This window comes from Aedes albopictus, chromosome 1 (assembly GCF_035046485.1).
Source record: "Aedes albopictus strain Foshan chromosome 1, AalbF5, whole genome shotgun sequence".
In the NCBI taxonomy this organism is placed as follows: Eukaryota; Metazoa; Arthropoda; class Insecta; order Diptera; family Culicidae; genus Aedes; species Aedes albopictus.
In genome coordinates this window covers 59462663-59488646 of record NC_085136.1, presented here as the reverse complement: position 1 = coordinate 59488646, position 25984 = coordinate 59462663, and the positions used below count along the sequence as shown (strand labels likewise).

Genomic DNA, 25984 nt, shown 5'->3' with positions numbered 1-25984 from the left:
TCAAGCTGGGTAAGCTGAGAAATGTTCTAATGGTTCAATGCCACATTTGCAGTTGCTGTCGTCACAGTTGTTGATGGCGTGATTCACCGGCGATGATAAATTCATTTTTTTTTCTGGTCCATTTTTAAGAACCTATATTGTGATTGGGAATTATGGTATACAAACTTCGATTAAGTATGGGTTGTTTTTTTTTTATTTAATAAACACATTGCTGGTCGCCATGACGTATTTTAGGCCTCCAAAGGGCGGCTGGGTTAAAATATTGTAAGTTCTTCAGTTGGGTCAAAAAAGCTTCCGAATTAAATTTTTATATTAAGCAACATTTGTAGTGCTGAAGGTCGCTGTCGATAGTACGTACTAGCGTTGTTTTAGGAAAATTACAACACATTTCGTTTTTTTTTTTGATTTTTATTTACGTGTACTTAGGCTAATTCTACACTTACGGAACGTTTCGGTCCTTCTTAGCGTTCCAAAATAACCGTGGGGGAGGGGCGTTCATAAAGCACGTAAACTTCTAAATAAGAGGAGAGGGACAGGGGACTAGCCAAAGTATACGCTTCATTCAAAAAATTTTCAAGTGTTTGTGTGATCAAAAGTCGACGGGGGAAGGAGGGGTTCCGAAGTCACCAACATGCAAAACATGAGTGCAAATTTTTATGTCTTCACGGTCCGAATGATGATTTGTAAGGGTTACCGTTGGGGAAAATGTTGGTAAAAATGAAGAAAAGTCAAATTTTAACCACAAGATGAAACATGAACCATGTTGATCTCTCCAAATACGTATCCTCGGGCGTCACTCGCTAGCATAGCGCGGTTATCAAAAGTGCGTGTTGAAGGTAATTGTTGAAGTGATTGTGGTCTACAAAAGACTGTAGACGACAGTAAAAACGGAACTGGTTAGCACAGCATGAATCATAACACTTAGCTTTGATTAGCTGTCAACGCATGTAAATGAACCAACAACTGCTAAATATGTTTAATTCATACTGCCTGAACTGGCTCCCTTCTTCGGAAAATATGCATACGGGAAGGATACTATACGAATAGTATTGGTATACAAGAAACCAATGATTCTGCATCACACAATATAAATAATCGTGGCTCGAAAGCTGTATGGACTATTGCTGACGAAATTAATTGGATGTGTTTTAACCCTTATGTGGCCGGCAGGGTACCCGGGTACCCAGCACCCATTTAAAATACACGGTGTAGAAAAAAGCAAAAAGTTTGCCGGCCACATAACGGTTAATGGCGTGAAATATCCAACGATTTTTTTAATAAAACTGAATCAACTCAGAAGTTTTTAATTTGTGATCATAGAATCATATCTATAGTTCCATAATCTATATGGTTTTCATTGTTTTATCCATGAAAACTATCTTATTTTAGGCTTATTATGAGGAGTTAGCCTTATGACTGTTAATTTCCGACTACTGTGAAGGAAAACTGCTAATAATTCTAAAAATAATCCAGGTTTCGATATGAATTAAGTTGGGCCACTTGAAATAGGGAATTGTAGATGTAGTTGAGTAAAATTATGCTTTGAATATAGCGTGAATGGACAATAAGGCTATAAGCTTATTATGGTCTTGTGAACCATATTTGTCTAGAGTTTAATGTCGTAACTTGGTTTGAGCATATCTTTGATGAATATAATTTTGTTTCTTGTGGAAATATCAGCCCGTAAGCTGTGAAATTTGCAAATGTTGACGATCATTGGTTTGTGCAGAATAAAATGGTAAGAATTCAAAATCAGGTCAAAATTTTATCTTGAGGAAATAAAAACTTAATTTTTCTTATTCTTCCTACAAAATACAATAAATGAGCTTCATTTACAGCTCTTACTTCTTAGCTTCTTACAACATTTTTTTCTAGGTTAAACCGTTTTTGATCTGCAGCCGGTTGAAAGTGTACCGATTCTAAAGTGCGCAGGCTTTAACTTTCCGTTTTAATTTCCCAAGTGTTTTAGTCGAAATCATCGCTGGCTGCATGTCCATGATACACACTCAATACTGGGAGCGGTTACGCCAATAACAGAAGAGGACGCTAATCACAACAACAAAACTGCTAAAAAGAATTCTTGAAGATTGTACTAGAGGAATCCATGGATTTTTTTTTTAAGGAATCTGTATTGAAGGATCCCAAGAGCATCCTGGAGAAAACTGAAATCACTTGAGAAATCCTTGGTAAAATTCCAAATAAACGTTCTCTAGAGGAACCCGTGGAAGAAACCTCTGGAGGAGTTCCCGGGTGAATCCCTGGAGTAACTCATATAAGAATCATTGGTGGATTTGCTATTGAAATCTCTGAAGAAATCTCTATCGGGATTATAGATAAAATTCCTGGGATGTGCTCCTTCAATTCCAAGAGAAGTCCTAGAAGAAATAAATTGCTAATTGTAGCATGATTCCCAGTGAATTTGAAGCAAAAATTTCTAGAAGAATCTCTGTAGGAATCTTACATGTAGCGTCACATGTTTGGGGATGTCTTACTGTAAATTTACTTAAAAAAAGACACAACTTTGGCAACCAGTTTCACTGCAATTACCATGAGCAGTCTTAGCAGCAATCATATCACTCCGTCATGGGGGGACCTTTTTTCAAGAATTAGCAAAGAGCACTAGGATGTAGCATTTTATTACAGATCTGTTTCTCTAGGCGGGTATCTCGCGCGTATGAATACGGCTGCATGCGGGTAAAAGCATTGTGGATTTACTGTCTACTGGCTATTCCACCGGTCACTTCAGTAGGGCCTCCAAAAGTAGCCGTTTAATAAAAAGAGTGACTTAAAAATGAGCTTTAACATTTTTTGTAAATGCGCGATTATTTGTTGACACCAGCTACTCAATAACGTTAATTTTTTGAAAATTAAGTTGACTTTAATATGAAAACGGCTAGTTTGGAACGGTTGCTTAAGGCGAAACTGGTTCCATTTTTTTTTACATTTTTGGTTTTTTATTTTGAATGAAATAACGAAGCAATATTTTCAAAATCGGTTTTCGTACACATGTACAGTAAGGATCAAGGTATCTCCTGAAATTGTTTCGTCGTGGAGAATGTTTTTCGTTGCTGCAAAAACAATTTTTAAACAAAATTTCACAAAAAAGGTTGATCCATATTCTACATGTCCAGAGGTGGGCACATTTGCCGTTAACCGTTATCGCATTTTAGATGAACATTTGCCTCTATTTCCATAAAGACCACTTCAAAGTTCTCTATCAGTGTTCTCCAATCTGCTAGTTAGGTGTACCTTTCTATTATAGATATCATTTAAAAGCTTAACCCTCATGCGATCGCGGTGTTGTATTTTGTACAACACATTGAAAAAAATCTCGCTTTTTGCACTCACCCAACAGTGGTGGCCAGCCGCGCGAGTTACGGAAGGATAAGTTAATTAATTAGGGGGACATTTAGCCATAGCTATGAAGGCGTGGGAATTCAGCCTCATTGAACTGGCTGAGAAGCAGGCCTTGTTCCAGCAGAGACGTTAAAAAAAGAGTTCCGGCTATTACCAACAATAATCAGAATAATCTCAAATTGAACCATACGGATCTTAATGATCCATAAGATCCTAACGATCCTAACGAATAGTCGACGAGCAACTTAGTTATTAATAACAAAATGGGTATACATACTATTTTTTTAAAACGGGGAACTGTAAAGGAATATTGTGTCCATGTACTGGTGTATTTAGATAAGATCATGGTGATGATATTGTAAGCCTTACTATGTCGGCATGGTAATCGGCGGCTGCGTGAAAACCATGCGGCTAAAGAGCAACAGCAACAAACCCAGGAATCAACTGTGGCATATCAAATCTAGTCACTAAAAAATAGTACATAAACATTGTTCTCGATCACTTGAGAAACCGCACACCGGTGTCACGCAAGCAACGGCAATCCACCTAGCTCTAGGATATTGTCCTTGCAGTTGAATCCCGGAATTTTCGACTAGCGAAGTTGGATTTTTCTCCAAATCCGTGCGTCGGACCTAACTTCGGAAGTGGTGCGCTGTATAGCGGACCAGGTTTACTATACAGCGCACCACTTCCGAAGTTAGGTCCGACGCATGGATTTGGAGAAAAATCCAACTTCGCTAGTCGAAAACTCCGATTTTCAACTAAATTGAGAATACCTAGCTTTGCCACCGCGCACCGCCTGCCGAAGAACGACAAACACAAGCTGGCTAGTAGGCTCGCACACACAGCTTAAACACTAGGCTTGAGCCTGAGTTTTGCGCTTGAGCTCGAGCGCGCCGTGTTCATTTTTTCCTTGTCTGCTCGTTGCTCTCGACAAACACGAACATGAGAGAGAATGCGCGCTCGGGATGAACGCGCATTTGCAAAATTGAGCTCAGGCTCAACGCCGCTCGTGTTTTTGGGAAGACTGTGAAAAAACGATTCCAAAAGCTGATCAACAAACCAAAATAAACGTTAAACAAAAAATTGTTGATGTTTTCGCATTTGACAGTGGGCGCTATTTATTGGCGCCCAGGACATCCTGTCTACCATGATTCCAATGCATTGATATAGGCCGTGTCAGGGGCCTGTTTTTAACAAATTGTTCAAAAATATTCGATTTTGGAGACATTAACCTATCACAGATTTTTACTAAGATTTTCTGAAATTTCCTACAGATGAAAAAGATTTTTTTTGACCAAAATCACAGATGAAAACCGATAAAAATGTGGCAACACTGCCTGCACGGTATCCCACACGCGCAGTCGCAGGGTTGTTAGGAAGGCAAGTGTTTTTGTAAATTTTGACGTTTCTCCCTTTCGGCCGGTGCTTGTTGCGCTGCCGATGCGAGATGCACGTGCGTCTGTTTTGATTCTGCTCATTCGTATGCTGTGTTGTTGATTGAGTTGAACGTGATTCTCGCGCGCGTGTTCCCGTTTTGAAATTGCGTCGATTTTTGTGAAAATTTTTGTATTAAAAAGTGCCAAAATATGGATCTAATGCTAAGCAACTTCATCACCGACGATGGTCCGGTGTTGGAAAAGGTAAGTGGTGCTGATTTTGTGGGTAATTTCGTAAATTTTACACCGAATTACATTGTTTCAGAAAAAGAAGAAAGGGGCCGGAACGGATGACGGTGGAGGGAAGTTCTCCATGGTGTTCAGTAAAAGCCAACCGGTCAAGGCTGTCGTGGCTAGGAAAAGACCTTCCGTTGCACTCAAACCTAAAACTCAGGAAGGTGAGAAAGTGGTTAAGAAACCAACGTTCTCATTAAAGCCACCGGAAGCTGTGCCGGTGAAGAAGACAGTTCCTCCGGAAAAGAAACCGGTTTCCTTCCTAGATAAGAAGAAAGAAAAGCCATTTGACTCCGGGCAAAAGAAGGAGAAACCAGAGGGAAAGACCCCGAAATTTTCCCTAACGGAAAAGTTTGAAGAGGTCAAAAAGCACCGGAAGTCAAACATGTTTGATCGGATGAAGAACGATATGCCCAAGGTGGACCTCCCGGAGGTACACCCGCTGACGGAGAAGGTTTTTAGCGATTCCACCATCGACTCACTGGACATCCATCCGCACTCGAAGAAGAACATTGCAGATTTATTGCATTTTAAGCACCTGACGGTGGTTCAAGACCTATCGATTCCGAAGATACTGGCCGGGAAGGATGTTTTGATTCGGGCGCAGACCGGATCCGGAAAGACGCTGGCCTATGCGCTGCCGCTGGTGGAGCGATTGCATTCCCAGGAGGTGAAAGTTTCCCGATCGGATGGCATTCTGGCGGTGGTCATTGTTCCGACGAGGGAATTGGCCCTGCAGACCTATGAGCTGTTTGTGAAGCTGCTGAAACCGTACACGTGGATCGTGTCCGGATATTTGAGTGGCGGTGAGAAGCGGAAAGCGGAGAAGGCCCGGCTGAGAGCTGGGTTGAACATACTGATATCGACTCCGGGGCGGTTTTGTGACCACTTGAAGAACACGGAATCGATGAAGATGAATGCGGTGCGGTATCTGATTCTGGATGAAGCGGATCGTTTGCTTGAATTGGGATACGAAAAGGACGTGAAAGAGATAGTGGAATCCATTAAGGCAAACCGTAACGAAGACGATTCATCAATTCAAACGGTCCTGCTGTCTGCAACCCTAACGGCTTCCGTCAAAGAACTGGCTGGGCTAACCCTGAAAGATCCGGACTATGTGGACACGAGTGACATTGCTGTGGAGCGTCGGTTCGACAACGTCGAGGACATGGAGGAGCGGATTACCATTCCGGCTACGGTCCGGCAAAGTTATATAGTTATACCTCCGAAGTTGCGATTGGTTACCCTAAGCGGAGTGATTGCTTACGAGTTCAACCGGCAGGCCAACAAGTGCCTCGTCTTTATGGCCACACAGGATATGGTGAGTAGTTACTCTGTATTCTTTCACAATTGTATGTACATAAATAAATGCAAAAGTTTTAAAAGACATCTGCTTACAATAGACAAATCTTGCATTTATCTATTGGATAATATAGCCGAGACAGGGGATAGGGAATCGCGCCACTTTCCACTATAACTCAGTCAAATTTGAACCAATTGACATAATTTTTGGAATGCAGTGAGATAGGTATAGTATCTACCCGTGTACAACATTTCAAGTCAATTGGTTCAAAATTGACTGAGTTATAGTGGAAAACAGACGAATATAGAAGCCACCGCCCAAGTAGCGTGATACCCTACTAATTTAACAATGGCATACGCTTGAAAATATAACGTTGTTAAAAACGTCAACGTTCTAGCGGCCGTTTTTAGGTTGTAATGTTCGTTAAATTACTCTCAGTCGACCATCAGGAACTTCTTCAGGTGTTTCTTCGGGAATTTCCTTAGGAATGTCATCGAGATTTCCTCCAGAAGATACTCCAGGAATTCCTCTAGGATTTTCGAGATTTTCGCTTGGAATTTCATCGGGAATTTCTTCAGCTATTTCTTTAGGAATTCGAGGTTCTCCTTCAGGGAATTTCTAGATGTATTTCTGGATGATTAATTGAAGCAATTCTTGGAGATATCTCTAAAAGAATCCTTGAAGGAATTTCGAGGGAAATTCTGAAGAAATTTCTCAAAGTATACCTGGAGGAATTCTTGGAAATCCCCAAAAAAATTCCTGGAGGAATCCCTGAAAGATTCCCTGGAGAAATTCCGGGTGGAATCGCTGAAGAAATTTTTGAATATATCTTTCGATGAATTCCTAGAGAAATTTCTGGAGGAATCCCAGGAGGAATCCCCGAAGGAATTCTTGGAGGAATCTCTGGAAGAATCCTTGAAGGTATCCCTAGAGGAATTCCTGAATAAATTCTCGAAGGAATTCCTAAGGGAATTCCTGGAGTAATCTCTGAAAAAAAAAATTCTGAAGGATTTCCTGTAGAAACTCCTGGAGAAATTACTGTACAAATTTCTGAGCGAATTCCTGGAGGAATTCCTTAAACTATTCCTGAAGATATCCCTGGAGGAATTCCTGAAGAAATTCCTGGGTTAATTCCTGGAGGAATTCTGGGAAGGTGTCCTGGAGGAGTCCCTGGAGAAGTTCCAAGATGAAATCCAGGAGGAATGCCTAGAAAAATCCCTTGAGGAATTCCTGGGGAAACACGTAGAAGAATTTTTAGAAGTTCCTCTGGAGGAATGCCTGTAAGCATATCTAGAGGAGTGTCTGGATGAAATTCCGGAGGAATCCCTGACGGAATTCCTGGAGGAATATCTGGAGATCTTGGAGACTCAGATCGCTGGAGGAATTGATGGGAGGGTTTCTGGATAAACTCCGAGAGGAATTTCTGGAAGATTTTTGAAGGAATCCCTGGAGAATTTCTTGGAGAATTTACTGGAGAAATTTCTAGAGAAATTACTGTAGGTATTCCTGGAAACATTCCTTGATCAATTCCTGGAGGAACTTCTGAAGGAGTCCCTGGAGGAATTCCTGGGGTAATTTCTCGAAGGATTCTTGAAGAAATGTTTGATTAAGTCAATTTCTGGAGGTATTCCTGGAGTATTTCTTGGTGGAATGCTTGGAGGTAAGCCTAGAGGAATCCCTGGAGGAATCCATACAGATATTTCAATAGAAAACCCTGGAGGAATTCTTGGAGGAACTTTTGGAGGAATCCTTATCGCAATCCCTACAGATTTCCCTTGAGGAATTCCTGAAGGAATTACTAGTAGAATGCCTCGAGCAATTCCTGGAGGAATTACTGGGGACATTCCTGGAGGTATCTGTAGACAAATTCTTGGAGGAATCGCTGCATAAATTCTCGGAGGAATCCTTAGAGTAATTCTTAGAGAAATCCCTGAAGGAATTCCAAGAGGAGTCCCTAGAGAAATCTCTGGAAGAATTTCTTGAAGATTCACTGGAGCATTTCCAAGAGGAAGCCCTGGAGGAATTCTTCGGGGAACCCTTGAAGATATTATGGAGGAATCTCTAGAAGAGTTCTGGAGAATCTATTGGAATTCCTGAAGGAGTTTTTGAAGGAATACTTGCAAGAATTCCCTGAGGAATTCCTGGAAGAATTTTTAAATTCGCGGAGGAATTCCTCGATTAATTCATGAAGGAATCCCTGGAGGAATTCCAAGAGGAATGCCAGGAAGAATTCATAGGCTTCCCTACGGCAGTTCCTTAAGGAATTCTTGGAGGGATTCCTGAAGAAACCCCAGGAGAATCCCCGGAAGAATCCCACGAGAAATTCCTAAAAGAATCTCGAAACTTAACAGTTCCTGGAGGAAGTCCTGGATTAATTCCTGGTGGAGCTCTTAAAGGAATTCTAGGAGGTATTCCTAAAGAAATCCAAAGAAGTGTTACTAGAGGAATCCTTGGAGGAATTTTTAGAATAATCCCTAAAGTTGTTCCTGAAAAAAATACAGAAAGAATTCTTAGAGGAATTCTTGATGAAATTCCCTGAAGAAGACCGGAAGCAATACCATGAGAAATTTGCTAAGGAAATCCTGGAGGAGCTTTCCTTACGAAGAATTTCTGTAGGAATACCTAGAAAAAATCGGAAGGAATGCATGTCTGCAGTAATTTCTGGATGAATTATTGAAGGAAATACAGAAATATTTCGAATGATTTCATATGGAAAATATATGGAGATTCTTTAGATTTTTTTTTCAGGAACTCTTAATTATTGATAATCTTGAGATGGCTCGAATTAAAAAAAAACTGGTTGCCAGGGGGCACGCCCCCTGACCCCATCTGGCTACGCCCATGCCCAATGGAACACACGGAGAAATTTACAATTAAGTTACTAGAGAAATTGCAATTGAAATATTTAGCGATTTTTGTTGGAACTTCTGGAGAAATTTTTACCGGAACTCCTGAAAGAATTTTCAAAAGAGCGCCCGGAGGAATTCCAGAAAGGTCTTTGAGCAATTGCCGATTGAACTCATGAAGCAATTCCCAATCCAAACCTTGGAGGAATTTCCAATGGAACTATTGGAGGAATTCCTAATTGATTTAATAAAGGAATCGCTAATCCTACACCTGGAGAAATTCCCAAGGGAACTCTTGAAGAGAATCCCAATAGACTCCTGGAATTCCAGATGGAATTCCTGAAGAAAATTCCAAAAAATTGAGGAATCGCCAATGGAAATCCCTGAGGAATACCCATTAGAACTCCTGTAAAAATTCTCGAAGAAACTCGTAAAGGATTGATTACAGCAGGGCTTTTCAATTAAGTGCTGATGTGGTTACAACAAGATTGCTGCAGGATTCGATGAATTCTTGAGGGATTGTCGATAATACTCTTGAAGCCATTATAGAGGAAACTCCCGGATGAATCCTGAATGAGCTGTCCTAGCTTCGGCTGGACATATACTAAATCCTGAATGAAATTCTTGGAAAAATTCGCCATTAGAATTCTTCAAGAGATTTCTAATGGAAATTTCAGCGCAATTCCCAATGCAGCTCGTGGTGAGATTATCGGAAGAACTCCTAGAAAAAATCTAATAAAAGCTCTTGAAGGAGTTCACGCAGCAATGTTTCTATGGAACTCTTGGTGAAATTTTCGAAGGGCGGAGAGACGAACCAGCCAAGGGCTGAAAGTCTCTTTAATAAAGACAAATCAATCAAATCAATTCGAAGGTGAGGTTCCCAAAAGAACCCTTAGAGGAATCCCCGGAGGAACACCAGGGGGATGTTAAAGCATCTACTATAATAATTCTTGAAGGAACTTGCAAAAAAGTTCTTAAGGAAACTCCTGAAGAAATTTCCGACAGTACTCATGCAAATATTCTCGAACGAACTCCAGAAATAGTTCCCATTTCCAAAAGAACTCCTGTATAAATTCCATGTGGAACTCCAGAATGAAATGTTGAAAAAAAAAACATGAAACTGACCCTAGAGGATATGGCGAAATATTTCCTGGTGGGATCTTCTATGAAAATCCTAGGATAATTCCCGAACTCCAGGAGAAATTCCTGAAGGAACTTTTGGAGAAACTTCCGATGGAACTTTCTGTAGGGAACTTTGACAGGAAGCCCTGTTCTGGGGTTCCTGGGGAATTTTTAAGGAACTTTCGAAGTAATTGTCAAAGGAACCTTTGGAGAAATTCTCGTTGAAACTTCCGAAGGAATTGCCAATGAAACTCGTTGGAACCATTGGAAGAATTTTCGATAGAACACCGGTAGGAGATGCTAATTGATGCCCCGGAAGAATTCTCAATAAAGCTATCAGAAAAGTTGCCGATAAAACTCTTGGAGAAAAAAAATCCTCGGAGATTTTCCAAGGAAATTCTGAAGTAATTATTGGAGGAACTACTGGAGAATTTTCCGAGAATCTTTTGAACAAAAACAAAAAAACTTCAAGGATTTTCTGGAAAAACTTTTGAAAGAATTTTTAAAGATTTTTTTAGTAAAAATGTTGCAATTTCTCGAAAAAAATCATTAAAGAATTTCCGATAGAACTCCTGGAGAAATCCCCGATGAAACTACTGGAGAAATTTGGGGGAGGGGCAGTCTCTGAAATTGCAACGAGCCATGTATTAGGTATGGGAAAATGGGCTGCGAGTAGACCTGTGCCCCGCGCCACGCCGCCGCCGCCGACACTTTTTGTCCCACGCCGACGCCGACGGACATCTCTTCAGAAGTTTCTTCAGAAAATCTTCCAGAAGGATTCAGTGATGCCTACAGGGTCCAGAATATCCATCAGGGATTTCTACAGAAAAATCTTCAGGAATGCCTCCAGGAGTTTCATCATTGATTGTTTTTTTTTTCAGCAGATCTCTCAGGAAAATCTCAACAGGAGTACCTTCAGGGAAAACCCCAGGAGTTCCTTCAAAATTCTTTCAGGAAGATTCAGGGATGCCTCCTAGAGATACATCAGAAATTGATAGAGAAGATCCTTCAGGGATTCCCATAAGAAGTCCTTCAGAAATTAGCCTGAGGGTTCCTTCAAAGATTCCTTCTGAAGTTCCTTCAGGAATTTTCACAGGATTTTCTTTAGGAACTAGTCCAGGAGTTCCCTCAGAGATTCCTCCAGGAGATTCTTCACAAATTCCTCTAGAATTCTGAAAAGGGATTTCTCCTGACGTTCTGTAGGGATCGCTGAAGGAGATCCTTCAGGGATAACTCCGGGAGTTTCATCAAGGGTTCCCACAGGAATTTTTTACATAGCATCCCTCCTGGAATTTCTTCAAGAATGTCTCCTGAAATTCTTTCGGAAATTCCTCTTTACTTCGGGGTGCCTTATGAACATTTTCCAGAGATTCTTTCAGGAGTTTTTTCAAGGTTTGCTCCAGAAGTTCCTAAAGTTCCAGGTCCAGGAGTTCGTTCAGGGATCTCCCCAATAGCTACAGGAGGGCTCAGGTATGCCTCCAGGTATTCATTAGGAATTCCTTCAGAAGTTCCCTAAGCTATTTCAACAGAAGTTCGCTATGCTTCCTGGAGATCCATCAAAAATTCCGTAAGTACCTTCTTCAGGAACTCCTGCAGGAGTTCTTAAGAAATTAATCTAGTAGTTCCTGCAAGAATTTCTTCTGCAGTTCCTTTAGAAATTCCTACACAAGTTCTTACATAAATCATTCCAGGAGTTCCTTCACAGATTCCTCAAGAAGATTCAGGGATCCTTGCAGATGTTTCTTCAGAGATTCCTCCCAAATTTCCTCAGGGATTTCTATACAAGTTACTTCAGAAATCTCTCCAGGAGTTCCTTCAGAGAATTTTATAGGAGTATTCAAGGATACCTCTAGGAAAATTCAGGGATTGAGTGTGCGGTAGTTCGGCAGCAGCAAAGTTTCGCGCGCTCGCTTTGCTAGATTTTTGCGAGAGTGAGTTTTTGGAGGCAAAGTGTACAGGCCGCGTATTCATTCGGTCGTCGTCGTCGTCTATTTGACTGCTCATCTTCGTACGGGGCGATTTATGATACGATAAATGCAACAAACAACATTTTTTGCGATTTTAGTCAACAGACATTGAAATGTTCGTCACGTCAAGTGTCGGCCCAAGTTCCAAAGCCACGTTGATTCAAATCACTTTATTTTCTCTTTCGTTAATTTTCGCACTTCGAAAACTATCTGAATGGTTCGTCATCTTCGATGTCGGCATGTGTTTTGTTTTAGTCCAAATGAAAATAAGTGGTTTGATATTAATAGGGTTGCATGAATCACTCCACTTACCAAAGTGAACTCATATCATGCGCCCGTTCCCCTCCCCACTAACAAAAAGTCCTTCCCATGACAGACGTGGAGACGCAGAGGTGATCTCGGTCTTTAGTAAGCAACGCACGTCATAATAACATTCCTTTCCTTCCTCGATGACCGTAAGGACGTGGCCGGCGCCGTTATTGACCTAATAAAGTTTGGAATTCTCGAAGATGCACATTGAGGACGGTAAGCTACTCCCAAGCTCCGTCTGTTGGTTCCTTGTGCAACTTAGATTGTTCTGGTCAATCACGGAGTAGCAACTACGAATAGTACGGTCATCTATGCTCATGCTCATGCTCATACCTCTAGGAAAATTCAGGGATTCCCTCAGAAGTTTTTCAAAATTTTCATATATAAGAGTTCCTTCTAAGATTCCTTCAGGATAGCCTTAGGGGATTCTTCGAGAAGTTCCTTTACGGATTCTGCCAGGAGTTCTTCCCGGGATCACTCCTGGGGTTCCTTCAGATTGTTGATTTAGATTGAGATTTTTCCTAGAGGACTCACGGACACCTCCAGAAGTTATATCAGAGATTTCTCCAGAAAGGCATTTAGGAATTCCCACATGAGTTTCTTCGGGGAATCTTGTAGGAGATCCTTGAATAATTTGAATTTCCATAGGATTATAATCAGGCATATCTCCAAGATATTCTTGAGGGATACCTCCTGCAAATCTTTCTTCCTACTCGTAAATTTTCTGGGATTTCTCTTGAATTTCCTTCGGGGGTTCCTGCTGGAGTTCCTTCGTGGATTCCTCCTAAAATTCTTTCGGGGATTTCTATAAAAAAAAAAACAATTACATCGTCTTCGACCTTGCGGCCTCTACAGACTGAACGTTACAAACATTTGACAACGGACAACACATATTACACCCAGTGGCCCAGTGGAGAATTTTCCGTGACGAAAAGTTTTCCCCGACTGGTGCGAGAATCGAACCCACACTCCGAGGCTTACGAGACACCTAAACGACTGACACCGTTAACCGCTCGGCCACGAAGCCCACCAGAGTTTCTTCTGATATTCTGAAATTCCTTCGGTGATTTCTCCTATTTCTCAGTTCTTCTTCGGGGATACCTTATGCATTTCGCTCAGGGATTTCTCTTGGAGTTCCTTCGGGAATTCCTCCTGGAATTCCTTCGAAGATTTTTCCTGGACTTCATATGGAGATTCCTTTCGGAATCCCTTCTGGCTTTCCTCTTGAAAATTCTTAGAGTATACTGCTTGGAAACCCTTCGAAGATCCCTCCCAGAATTCTTTCATGGGTTCCCCTAGGATTCCTGCAGGGATTTCTTCTGTATATTTTTCGGGGATTTCTCCTGAATTTCTTTCAAGAAACTCTCCTGGAATTTCGTCGGGCATACTTCCTGGACTTCCTTTGGGGATTCCTCCTGGAATTAATACAAAGATGGCTCCTAGAATTTCTTCGAGGATTCCTCCTGAAATTTCTTCGAGGATTCCTGCTGGAATTTCTTCGGAGATTCTTTTGGTTTTCCTTAGGAGTTTCCTCTTGGAATTCTTTCGGTGATTCCTTTTCGATTTTTTCGTAGATTTCTCCTGGAATTCCTTCTGAAATTCCTCCTTAAATTCGGAGATTCTTCCTAAAATTCCTTCGGTTCTTCGGAGATCTCTTCTGGACTTCCTATGGGGAAGGGGTTTCTCTTGAAAAACCCTTGAGGATTCCGCTTGGAATTCCCAGTGGTCCCCCTGGGATTCCTGCAGGGATTTCTCCTGTAATTTCTTAGGAGATTCCTTCTGGAGTTATTTGGTGGATTCCTCCTGAAATTCCTGCGGGGATTCTTTCCGGACTGCCTTCGCAGATTCCTCCTAACATTCCTTCCTCCTGATATTCCGTCGGAGATTCCTCATAGAGTTCCTTCGGGATTTTCTCTTGTATCTCCTTTGGTGATTGCTTTTGAAATTTCTTCGGAGATTCCTCCTGGCATTCCTTTGGGATTCCCTCTTGAAATTGCTTTAGTGATTCCTTTTCGTATTTTTCTTTGGAGTTCTGAATTCCTCCGGGGATTCCTCTTAGAATTCTTTCGGGGGTTCTTCCTAGGATTCCTTCGGGGATTCCTGCTGGACATACCCCTGGATTTTCTTCGACGATTCCTCGTGGAATGCTTTCGGCAATTGCTCCTGGAATTCTCTCAGGGGCTTCTCCTGGTCGGAATTCCTTCAGAGATTTCTCCTGGGTGTTTTTCGTTGATTCCTCCTAGAAATCCTTTAGGGATTCTTTTTTGAATTCACTTGGAAATTAGCACTGGAATTCTTTTGATGGTTCCTGCTGGAAATCCTATGGAGATTCCTGCTTGTATTTCTTGGGGTTCCTCCTGGATATTTTTCGCTGATTTCTCCTAGAAATCCTTAGAGGATTTCTTCTCGAATTCCTTTAGAAATTTCCGCTGCATATCCTTCGAGGATTTCTCCTAGAGTTTCCTTACGGATTCATGCTGTATTTCTTCTAGAATTCTTGCTTGAATTAATTTCGGAATCGTCGCGGAATTCCTTCGGAGATTCTTCCTAGATTTCCTTTTAAAATTCCTCGATAATTCCAATCAGAGATTTATTTAGAAGTTTCTGCAGGGATCTCTCTAGATTCTTGAATCACCAAAGATTCCTGCAGAAATTCCTTCAGAGTTTCATACAGCAGTTCCTGCAGAGATTCGTCCAGAATTTTCTTCATGGATTCCTCCAGGAGTTTCTTTAAGGCTCCTCCTGGAATTCCTTCTGAGATTCCTTCCTGAAATCATTCGGGGATTCCTAGGTGTAAGTAGTTCGACCTTATGATCATCGCAGTGAAGGACCAGAAATAATAAAGGCATTCTTCAAACGTATTAGTTTATGTCATGAATGGTCATTAAAAAGCTAAACAAAATCTAGAGCGTAATGACAATTTCTTCGCTTTGCTTTGGTCAAATTTTGGTCACGCCGATTCACGCCGCAACCGCCGCCGAAAGTAGCCACCGGCGTGACGCCGCCGCTGTCGGTTAAAAATAGTTGGCGCACAGGTCTAAGAGGGGAAGGGGGTCGGTGGCCAAAAAATGCTACGTCATTTATGGACGACCTTTTAGCTGGCTTGTGTCAGGGTTTACAGGTATACTTTCCTTCCGAAGGATTTTGCATAATCACCCATACCTCTGATGCAATCTATCAAACCATAGAATTGTCGTTTGAATTCCTTGCAGAAACCTTATAGAAATACATTAGGAATAATTAGGAATATTACCGGTCGTCCCAACAAAATTCTACTGGCTCTGTTGACCCTAAATGAGATATCTTTTTTCTGTCCAATAAGCTATCCTTACATCACACACTACATGTACCTACCTATATTGAGGAGAATCTGATTTTCTCCACTATATCTTATGATCCTCACAGGTTGACTTCCACTACGACGTCATGGTTGAAGTGCTCACCCAGAAAAAGCCCGATTCAGATGATGAGAAAGATTCCGACGATGACGACGACGACGACGAAAAAGCCATCAGCGAATCGGAATCCGAACCGGACGACACCAACCCCTCCGACATAATCCTCCTCCCGAAAGTGTCCTTCTTCAAACTGCACGGCAAAATGACCCAAATCGAGCGCAGCTCGGTGTTCAAAGAGTTCCGTGCCGCCAAATCCGCCGTCCTCCTCTGCACGGACGTAGTCGCCCGCGGAATAGACGTGCCCAGTGTGGACCTCGTCGTCCAGTACCACGCTCCGCAAATCCTGGCCGATTACGTCCACCGGGTGGGCCGAACGGCCCGGGCCGGCCAGTCCGGAAAGGCTCTGCTCTTTGTCGAACCGGCCGAAATCGAGTTCGTCAAGTACCTAGCCGCCAAGCAAATCAAACTCGCCGAGGAACGGGTGGATCCGATTTTCGGCCGGATCGGGGTGCTCATTAACAGCGTCCCCGGCCGGAAGAACAAAAACAAGGAACAAGCGGCCATCGAGCTGCAGCATCGGTTCGAAAAGCTCGTCGCCGGGGAGAAGCAACTCTACGGGTCCGCTAGCAAAGGTAAGTGTATTATCTGTATATCTGCCCAATAATTTGATTTTGTGTGGAATGTAATGTGTACGACAGAGGACCGCGTTTCCTGGCATGGAGTGCTCCTAATTAGAGGCCTACAATGGGAACGAACGATGGTCTAAATATCGTTAGATTTAATTGGGATTATTTATTTGCTCATGTGGCGTTTTCGTTGTCTTGTCGTGGGGAGTAGCGAACACAAACATTCGACATTTGTGGGTGGATTCGTTCTCATTACTTGAATCACATTACAAATAAGTGAATAAAATGAGTGAACAATGCGTATCGCTGCAGCGCGCCGCTTAGACGGAACGATACAAATACGGAGAGCGTTCGAATGGTTCGAATCCTTTATGCCAGTTGCTTGGCATTGAATTATTTTCGAAATGGATAAGATAATGAAAATTATTTATTGATGATGTACTGTGGGTTAAGCTATTCTTCAAGCAAGGGGTCAGCGAGATAGAGAAGGATGAGAGAGGAGACACTTGCCAAGCACCTTGTTTTATATTTTATTTCATTTATTTATTTGTACGCAATAATTTGTACAATATGTTTTTTTAACCTTCTTCGTGCATTAGCTTGCGCGCACCTCGCTGACCTAGTGCACGTTCAGGGGTCATAATGACCCTAATGCACGAAGAGGGTTAAAGATCTAACATTGAGACACGGGAATCCTTACAACAATAACGTACATTGTTTTATATGTTGTGTTGCTGAGTAATCAAAAGGCCAAAGCTACAATTGGTCTTCTAAAAAACAAATTCAAGGCACTACCACGTGTATGTAATCATAAGAAAGGCTCACAAAAAGGAAGGAAAACTAGTCAAGATCTCTTCAGCGAACAGTTTTATTCCTATCGATGTTGCTTTTAGGCTAGAAATTATCGTAAGTATCAATAGATCAACAAATTTGGGGTACAATTCGACTTACAGTTTCGTTGACGATTTATGTTTTGTCCCTTCTCGACTTCCACTCATAATAATTATTACATTTTCAAATTCACGATATGATCTCCTTTGTAGGAAATATTCTGATAATTAATAATGCAATTTGACATAGTTTTACTTACATACAATCCAGAGTAGAATAAAAACGTAATTTCCTCCGTACTATAACGTTACTTTTCCGTACTCTTAGTTACCCAGTCAACCAGTGATCGTATAAGATGTTGCATAAAATGTTAAAGTGGAGGCGATATGCGTACATTTAACATGCGCCTGAATGGAGGCATGCACGTATATGCCTCCACATTATCATCAAATGCAACATCTTATATGATCACTGGTTGTCTGGGTAGCTATTGAAACTAATTATGGCTTAGAAATTATTAGGAAATAATTCATTTTTCTTCGTACTTATATTAGGAATCAAATTATACAATAACTAGAAATTATTTCCTCAAAATTATCAAACCACCAAACTACGTATGCAAAATATTATTTGTTTGTTGAATTCTGCAACTCATTTCATCTGAACACCCTACGCTATGTTTTCCCTTTATCGGTTACATGGTTTTAGAAAAATTCGAGCTTGTTGTGAGAGAAATGCAAAAACGTGTGTTTTCCCATGTAAAACCCCATACAAACTTCAAACACGATGCGCAAAACGTAGACATAACCGATCCTGCCCAAATTTTGCACACTTATTTGGGTCTTGAAATGGGATCAAAAAAGCTTTGATCTGATGGGATACCATTGAATTTTTCATGTTTCCATATAAACGATGACCCACTCTAATGTGCATAGCCTTTCGATTGGTACTTGTTGCGATAACATTTCGCGACTGTATTTTAGCGTATACAAACCGCTAAGTGGGAATCAAGTTTCTATCGAGGTTCAGAATAAGAAAGGAAAGTAGTGCACTTGTTAATTATATGAATTGAGTGGCGCGAATTAATTCGAATAATGCATTTTCTTTGATTGAAAGTGTAGAATAAGTAAGTAAAACCAGGAAATAGTTGGATAGTGTACTAATGAAGTGCCCTTCAACCAAACTACAGCTAACACCACATAGATTGGGCCTGGGAATTTATTAATTTGCCAGGATTCGGCAAAATCGATGCCAGCTGACGTTTGCCAAACTGGATGATAGGGCAAAGATGAAGGTTGAACTGAAAAATTGTAATATGACCTTACAAACATTATTATAAGTGAATTAATAAAGTGTTTATTTTAGCTTTAGCTTATCCACCCATCTGGACGGTTTTGATTTGCTGAAAGCATTTCATCCCACGACCATTTGCTCTACCCTTCGGCAGCAGTACTCGATGATCTGCTTATCCAGATTGTCACGCAACCCCGGATGTGCTCGAAGTCGGCGCTCCATGCAGTAAAACCTTCTGGCAGCCATGTCATAACTTGGTGGAAACTCGAACTCATCGTAGCGCCAAAGTAAACCAGTTTCGTAATGCCCGTCGTTGCCCTTCCTTGTGGTTTCTAGTAGAATAGCTTTGGCCCGAGGATCTTCAACGCCTTCTGGCAAAGGTCCGCTTACTATTCCTACGTTTTCAGCTGCAAAGAATTTCTTTACCAAGTTGTGTAACTTTTCATCGGTTGTGCACTTACATATATGGAATGAGTGAGACGCGTTAGATTCGGCCATGCTGCCGAATACTGTCTAGCCCAGTCTAGTCTTGGTCGCTACAGGCTGATTACCACGACCTTCACGACATTTCAACGGAACCGCAAGTTGCAGCTTAGGGCAGTTCAGACTTTAAACATGTCAAAAATTCAAAGCTCCCATATGTTCATTACATTCCTTGGTGCAAAACTAAAGTCCTGTCAAATTTTCAGCCATTTCGGTGGTGATTAAATGGTGGCCCAAAAGCAAAATAGGTTTATATGGGAATTACTATGGAGAATTTTTGAAAAAGGTTCTCCTCGTTGTAGAGCTTCACCACATGGATGAAGTCATAGGGTCAAAGCCGAATTAAATTCTTCAGACTTCAATGATGAATGTTGCCGAAGACTGCAACTCGTTTCGACTCACGAGACAGAAGTTATTAATCGATATTCATCCATGCATGCATGAACAGAAGACCACAGCTCGATCGACATGCTTGACACGCAATCATAGTATGCGTGTTACCTTCTTGCGCAACTTGAAGGGAATCATGTATGAAGGATTCTATAACATTCCCCAGAATTCCATTCCCCAGAATGTACCATTCCCCAGAAAAAAATAAAACTATTGCTTTAATTCTGAATGGTTTATATTAATAGCTAAAAATCAAATATTTGTTCGTAAAAAATCACCGGAAGAAACATCCTGCCAAAAATTCTTATTTGACAAGAAAAACTTCGGAAATAAGCATGATTTGCCTTTACAATTTAGGCTATTGGTATAATTATTGGCATCGCAACTGCTTACTTTTTCAACATACATTTTTCCTTCTTTTCTGCATAGGCTGTTCTTTCGAATTGTACTTTTCAGTAAATTATTAGTTTATTAGTTTGACGTTTGCTCACTACTGCCATCTAGTTGATGATTGGCCAAATTCATTCCTTTTAGAATTAAGCGAACCTATTTCCGAGACTAAAATTTAAATCGAAAAATGTTCGAAGTGTTACGTCTGTTTGTCTGTGGTGACATTGTTTTCCTTGCGGCATTCAAAAGCCCAACACTGTTCCTTTTTTTAAACAAGCTTTTTTTAGAATTTAGGCAATTGGTACAATTATTGGAATTATAACTGCTTTCATTTTCAACATAGACTTTTCCTTCTTTGCTGCATAGGCTGTTCTTTCGAATTGCACTTTTCAGGAAATTATCGGCATCACAACTGCTTACTTTTTCAACATAGATTTTCCTTTATTTTCTACATAGGCTGTTCTTTCGAGTTACAATGTTTAGGCTAGTTACAATCGGCACCACAAGCACAGATGTTTAGAAATTTGAAAAAAAAAGTTATAATAAATATAACAGCAATTTAACACCGGTGGTTGTAATAATGCCCATAATTTCCTGAAAAGTGCAATTCGAAAGAACAGCCTATGTAGAAAAGATGGGAGAATCTATGTTGAAAATGTAAGCAGCTATAATTTAAAAAAAATTACTAATTGCCTTAAATTTAAGAAGAATATTGTTTAAAAAGAAGGAACATTGTTGGGTTTTTGAATGCCAAAAGGAAAACAATGATACTTTTTCCCTTCTTCATTAAAAATATTTAGAATTGTTGGCATTAAAACTGCTTATATGTTCACTTTTTCTATTCCATTCCATAGTGTTGGAATAATGATGAAAGCCCTTCTCATACCGCATGAATGAAGAGCCTTTGAAGCGAATAATTAGGAACAGCCATTGGGATAGATCCCTCCAACCGTTTGCAAAGAAAAACGTGGTCAGTTGAGTCTTCAGTATCTTGTACACTGAACAACATCAGAAGAATATGCGTTTTCTCTGTAAATTTTGTACATCACTTTTAAAACGTTATTCATCGTAAAACAAGTGCTGCACAATTTTCACAAATCTGTCAAAAACAAAACATTTTATAGCAACGCAACTAACAGTTTGTGAACTTTCAAGATAGGTTTAAATATCAACATGCAACTGTGTACAATGGTAATTAAACGTTTGAACCATTGTAGAATATTTTTATGGATATGTATGTATGTATACATTTTTACCTTAATTTGTTACATATACCGTACAAGAAATAGATATTTGCTCGTAATAACACTATAATGTTAAAATCCTTGCCTATAATACTTATGACACACATGTGATACAAGAATCACTGTACAATTGCGCTTGAAATGAGTGCCATACTGAAAATTCTCTCAGTTCAAGTCAGTCTTGTTAGAATTTTCTTGACACTGCGTACCGTTTGTAACTGCCGATGGGACGCTCCACGAGTCCTGTGGCATCGGCGTCCATACGCCCAGGCCAGCTCACCTTTGAAGTCCCTCAGGGTCGGCATTGACCAGGGGGAAACCCGAGCAATCCTACACTTACCTGCCAACTGAACAATTAGCGAACAATAGGGGAGGCCAAATTAACAGTTTGGAAGAAACTCTCTTGGTTTTTTTTTTAATAAAAGATATAAGTTTAGATAACCTACATATATTCTGGGTCGTGAAGGGTTAGTTGTACATGCTTTTGTTTGATCGTTGGGGCCCATTGGTGTCGATGTCGGTGGAAGGGGAGGAGAGGACGTACCTGCTGAAGCACATGGCGTCGTCGCGGGGTGTTGAGCCACGGAGAGAACGGAGAGGACGGCGCCTCGGGCGCCGGTTAGCTTCTAGCCGGATTCGGAATCGACGGTCGAACGCCCGATATCGGTAGTGGCGATGGCTGGGCGGGATGCTTAGCCGTTGGAGATGCACGCCGTGCACAATAGGGTGAAGGGCCAAAATCCTGGCGAAAATTCTACCATTCCCATAGACCATTGACGGTAGGTCTAGGGGTCTGTAACACAAGTTGCTAACGACCCTGGCACGGGATCGTAATAGCCACACTTCAAACTTATGTCCGTACTACACTTCACTTGGGCTTGGCGGCACCCTTTAAAAACACATGTGGCTTCTTTGCTATCCCAGACTACAATCTCTTTACAATATCCACTCTTCATCCGATAATCCTCATCTCGCGCTTAAAATCCTCGCTCCTCACTCTCCTCCCATCCTACTCCATTCATCCCCTCCTTCCATAGTCTTTTATTTCATCAGGTTTAGTGTTATCGTGTTCACATTTCTTCCCTTTCCAAAACAGGTTCAAAACTAGGGGTACATCATTCGGTTTAATGGAATTTTGAATTTAATTTACTAACAGTGATTCTCAAATTATCTTTTTTTTTTACTAATAATACTAATATAACAAAGTTTTATTTTAAATAATTGCATGAAAAAAACTAATTTTACTAACATATATTTTATTTATTTTAATTTTAACACAAAAAAGGTTTATATTTAACAAATCTAACAAAAAACTAACAAAAATTTTAAACAAATAAACATAACTTGACCTCTCACTTTTATTGTTGCCGATATTGTCGGTAACACGTTGTACAGGAATCATACTCGTATCACATGTCTGTCCGGGGTAAACATATCATTATGATCAACATTTTACTGTTTGTGTATCGAATTAAACTTTTTAGCAGAGTATATTAAGCTTTTCTGGGGAATGGATTTCTGGGGAATGGATTTCTGGGAAATGGTACATTCTGGGGAATGGTACATTCTGGGAAATGGTTTTCTGGGGAATGGAATTCTGAGGATTGGTATTCTGGGGAATGGTTTTCTGGGGAATGTTATAGAATCGTATGAAGATGCACATGCGAGTGAGAATTTTTTTAATAACTTTTTACCCGATTGTCGAAATGAGTTCCGGTCTTCGGCAACATTCATCATTGAAATCTGAAGAATTCAATTCGGCATTGACCCTATGACTTCATCCATGTGGTAATGCTCTACAACGAAGAGAACCTATTTCGAAAATTCTCCATAGTGATTCCCATATAAACCTATTTTGCTTTTGGGCCACCATTAAATCACCACGGAAATGGCTGAAAATTTTACAGGACTCTAGTTCTGCACCAAGTATTGTAATGAACATATGGGAGTTTTGAATATTTGACATGTTTAAAGCCTGAACTGCCCTAAGCTGCAACTTGCGGTTCCGTTGAAATGTCGTGAAGGTCGTGGTAATCAGCCTGTAGCGACCAAGACTAGACTGGGCTAGACAGTATTCGGCAGCTTGATCAGTCCGATTAACAACCTCGGAGTTGCGTTCTCGTAGCTACAGATAGGCAATTTCTGCAAATGGGGAAAGTTTTCTGCCAACCGGACGTAATCCAATGTTTGAAGGGGCAAGTCTAAACGTCCAACAGTGCACACGTTCTTTAAAGGGAAGCGTTTACCACTCCTGGCTCCACTTTTCTCCAGGTTGATCTTTCTAGAGTTTGACTCTTCTCTAGTGACGTTCGAAGTCTACTTCAAACATACAGATTTCTTTGTTCACCTTCGACTTCCAGCAGATCGGCGATTTGTTCGACGATTAGCGTTAAATCCGATCCTTCGTCCTCCAGTTGCGTTGTTTTGCCGTACAAAACAATAGGGATGATCCTCAAAATCGTTACGCTTCTTGGTTGACGGTGTACGGGTACTACGGCGATATCGGATGATTCGGGAACGTTTGCTGAGCAGTGCACTGTGGGCGTTCAGGAACGACTTCTCCTTTGAGTTCTGCTGCTCGTTTCTAGATGATTGTTGAATATCGAGATCACTGAAATGCGTAAGGTCGCTTGCTGCTGAAATGATCTCCGTTTCCAGGTCGGCAGCAACCACATGCTTCTTGTAGAGTGCCCAATCCAGTCGGATATTCGCAGGAAGTTTACCAACAAAATCGTGCAGCAAGGAAGGATTCGTAAGATAAACTTGTTGATTGGCTGCCTTCAGATGTTGAACAACAATCCCGAAGTTTATCAGCGTTTCTAGCCTGTACGACTTTGGTGCCACTTTCGCACTCTAGTTAGTAAGGACTGAATACGCCATTATGAATTTGCCGAAAAATGTTTCTAATGTATCCAAGACTTGCGGAACCGAAGATGGAAGCAGCAGATTGCTTCGTACTAGCACCAATGCATTCCCACGGATCTAAGGCTTCGAGGCGCTGTAAAATCTCAATAGGAGATATATTACCTACTACAATGTCTTTGGTCGGTTCTGGAAGGAAAGAGAAATAATCGTATTCTCGAATATTATTTTCATGAGTTGTATAAATGTTCTGGAAGAAATCGGCGAATAAATTACTTACATCATCTGATTTTTTTTCTACCTTATCATTTAATTGCATATTTGACGGAAAGTTGTTGGATTTTTGTTTGTCTTTTACGTATTCAAAAAAAAAAAAAAAAACAATTTAGGGTCTGACTTGATATTGCTTTCAATTTTGTTGATATCGCTGTCATGCGCTCTTTTAATCTCTAAGTTTAACTGATCACATATTGACAAGTAGAACGCAAGGTTTGAATCGTTCCTATTGCGTTTGTAGGCTTTATGAGCCTTTTGTTTTCTATTTTTAAGATTTACTATGTCATGATTGTACCATACTGGTACTCTATGTATGTTCACTTTCTTCCGCTTTTAGGAAATGTCTGTTCAATTATATCGAAGATAGTACGATAGAATATATCGACACCCTGATCAATGTTTGAGTCACGAATAAGTGTCTGCCAATCTATAAAGTTCAGTTTTCTTTTAATGAGTTCAAAGTTAGCATTTTTGTAATCGAAGCTTGGTTCGAAAAAAATATCATCAGGCCTCACCGAGGTACTATGTAATGGAAAATTCAATTGCGGTATGAAATTTTCCATTTTGCCATAGCGGGCTTAATGCTTCTGTCACACTAAAATCATCAGTCATATTAGTGCGATTATATAGCTGCCAACGATAATTCTGATGATGGTTGGAAGTGGTTCAAGGCCACTGTGCCTTTCGTGTGCATTATAGAGTATAAGTGTCTTCGGAAGAAATGTCAAACATATCAGAATGAACAACTTTGCAGAAGAAAGTTTTCTTCTGTGACGCTTCTATAAAAAGCTAAAACTGGTCTAGATCAGTTGCAACTTATCTAGATCAATTATTGAGTCACCAGATTTCAGTCAAAACTCTTACAAGACACTTCTCTAAAGACACCAAATCTCTAGGATGCATATCCAGAGCACTAGAGGTTTTGTCTGTCCATAACTGCGATCTGCCCCAGTGTGTGGAGCAAACAAATTCAAATCGATGTCTTCCAATTGGGTTGTTTAGTGAATAAAATATTGCTATTTTCTATAGCCTAATCCAGGGGTTCTCAAACTTTTTCAGCCTGCGATCCACTTTTGATTGTTATAGAATTTAGCGACCCACCAGCCCGTTTTTTCATAACATAAGTCATTTTAAAATATTTGGACTAAGTTTTTGCACAAATATATTTATCGCTTTCATTTGTTTTAGTGATTACGTAATACGAAGCACTTAATCCTACATTTTTTTATGTTTTTTAATGAACAGTGTACTTTTCATACTTTGGAAAAGTCAGAATAAGGTTAAAGTACCTAAGTGATTAGTTTCAGTGAACTCAGATAAATTTGCAAGCTTCTAACTCGAATTTAATCAGTTTGGCTTCATTCAACACCAGAACACCACGGATTTTAGGTGATCTATCACACATTTTACGTACTTGTTTTACTTATATTTTGTTGATATCTTTTTTCTGTTCTTCTGATATCTGTAAAAGTTCAATTTAACGAAATTCAGAATAATGTTACCAAAGTTCGGCAAAAATAAACAAAATATTCGGTAGAGATTACCAAACATGCATGGAAACCAATGTCGAAATTTGATAATTTTGAAATTTGTTGTTTGGTATTTATATATTTT

At 40.5% G+C, this 25984-nt stretch overlaps 1 protein-coding gene across 1 annotated transcript in view; it reads left to right on the top strand.

The window, feature by feature from the left end:
- Window positions 1-4832: 4832 nt before the first annotated feature.
- The window catches only part of LOC109427527 (probable ATP-dependent RNA helicase CG8611), a 66634-nt gene continuing 45482 nt past the window's right edge, over window positions 4833-25984 (top strand). The window contains exons 1-3 of the mRNA XM_062844632.1: window positions 4833-5000; window positions 5062-6351; window positions 15983-16607. Of these exons, the coding sequence (XP_062700616.1) occupies window positions 4947-5000; window positions 5062-6351; window positions 15983-16607 (1969 nt within the window). The 5' untranslated portion in view covers window positions 4833-4946. The remainder of the gene's footprint in view (window positions 5001-5061; window positions 6352-15982; window positions 16608-25984) is intronic.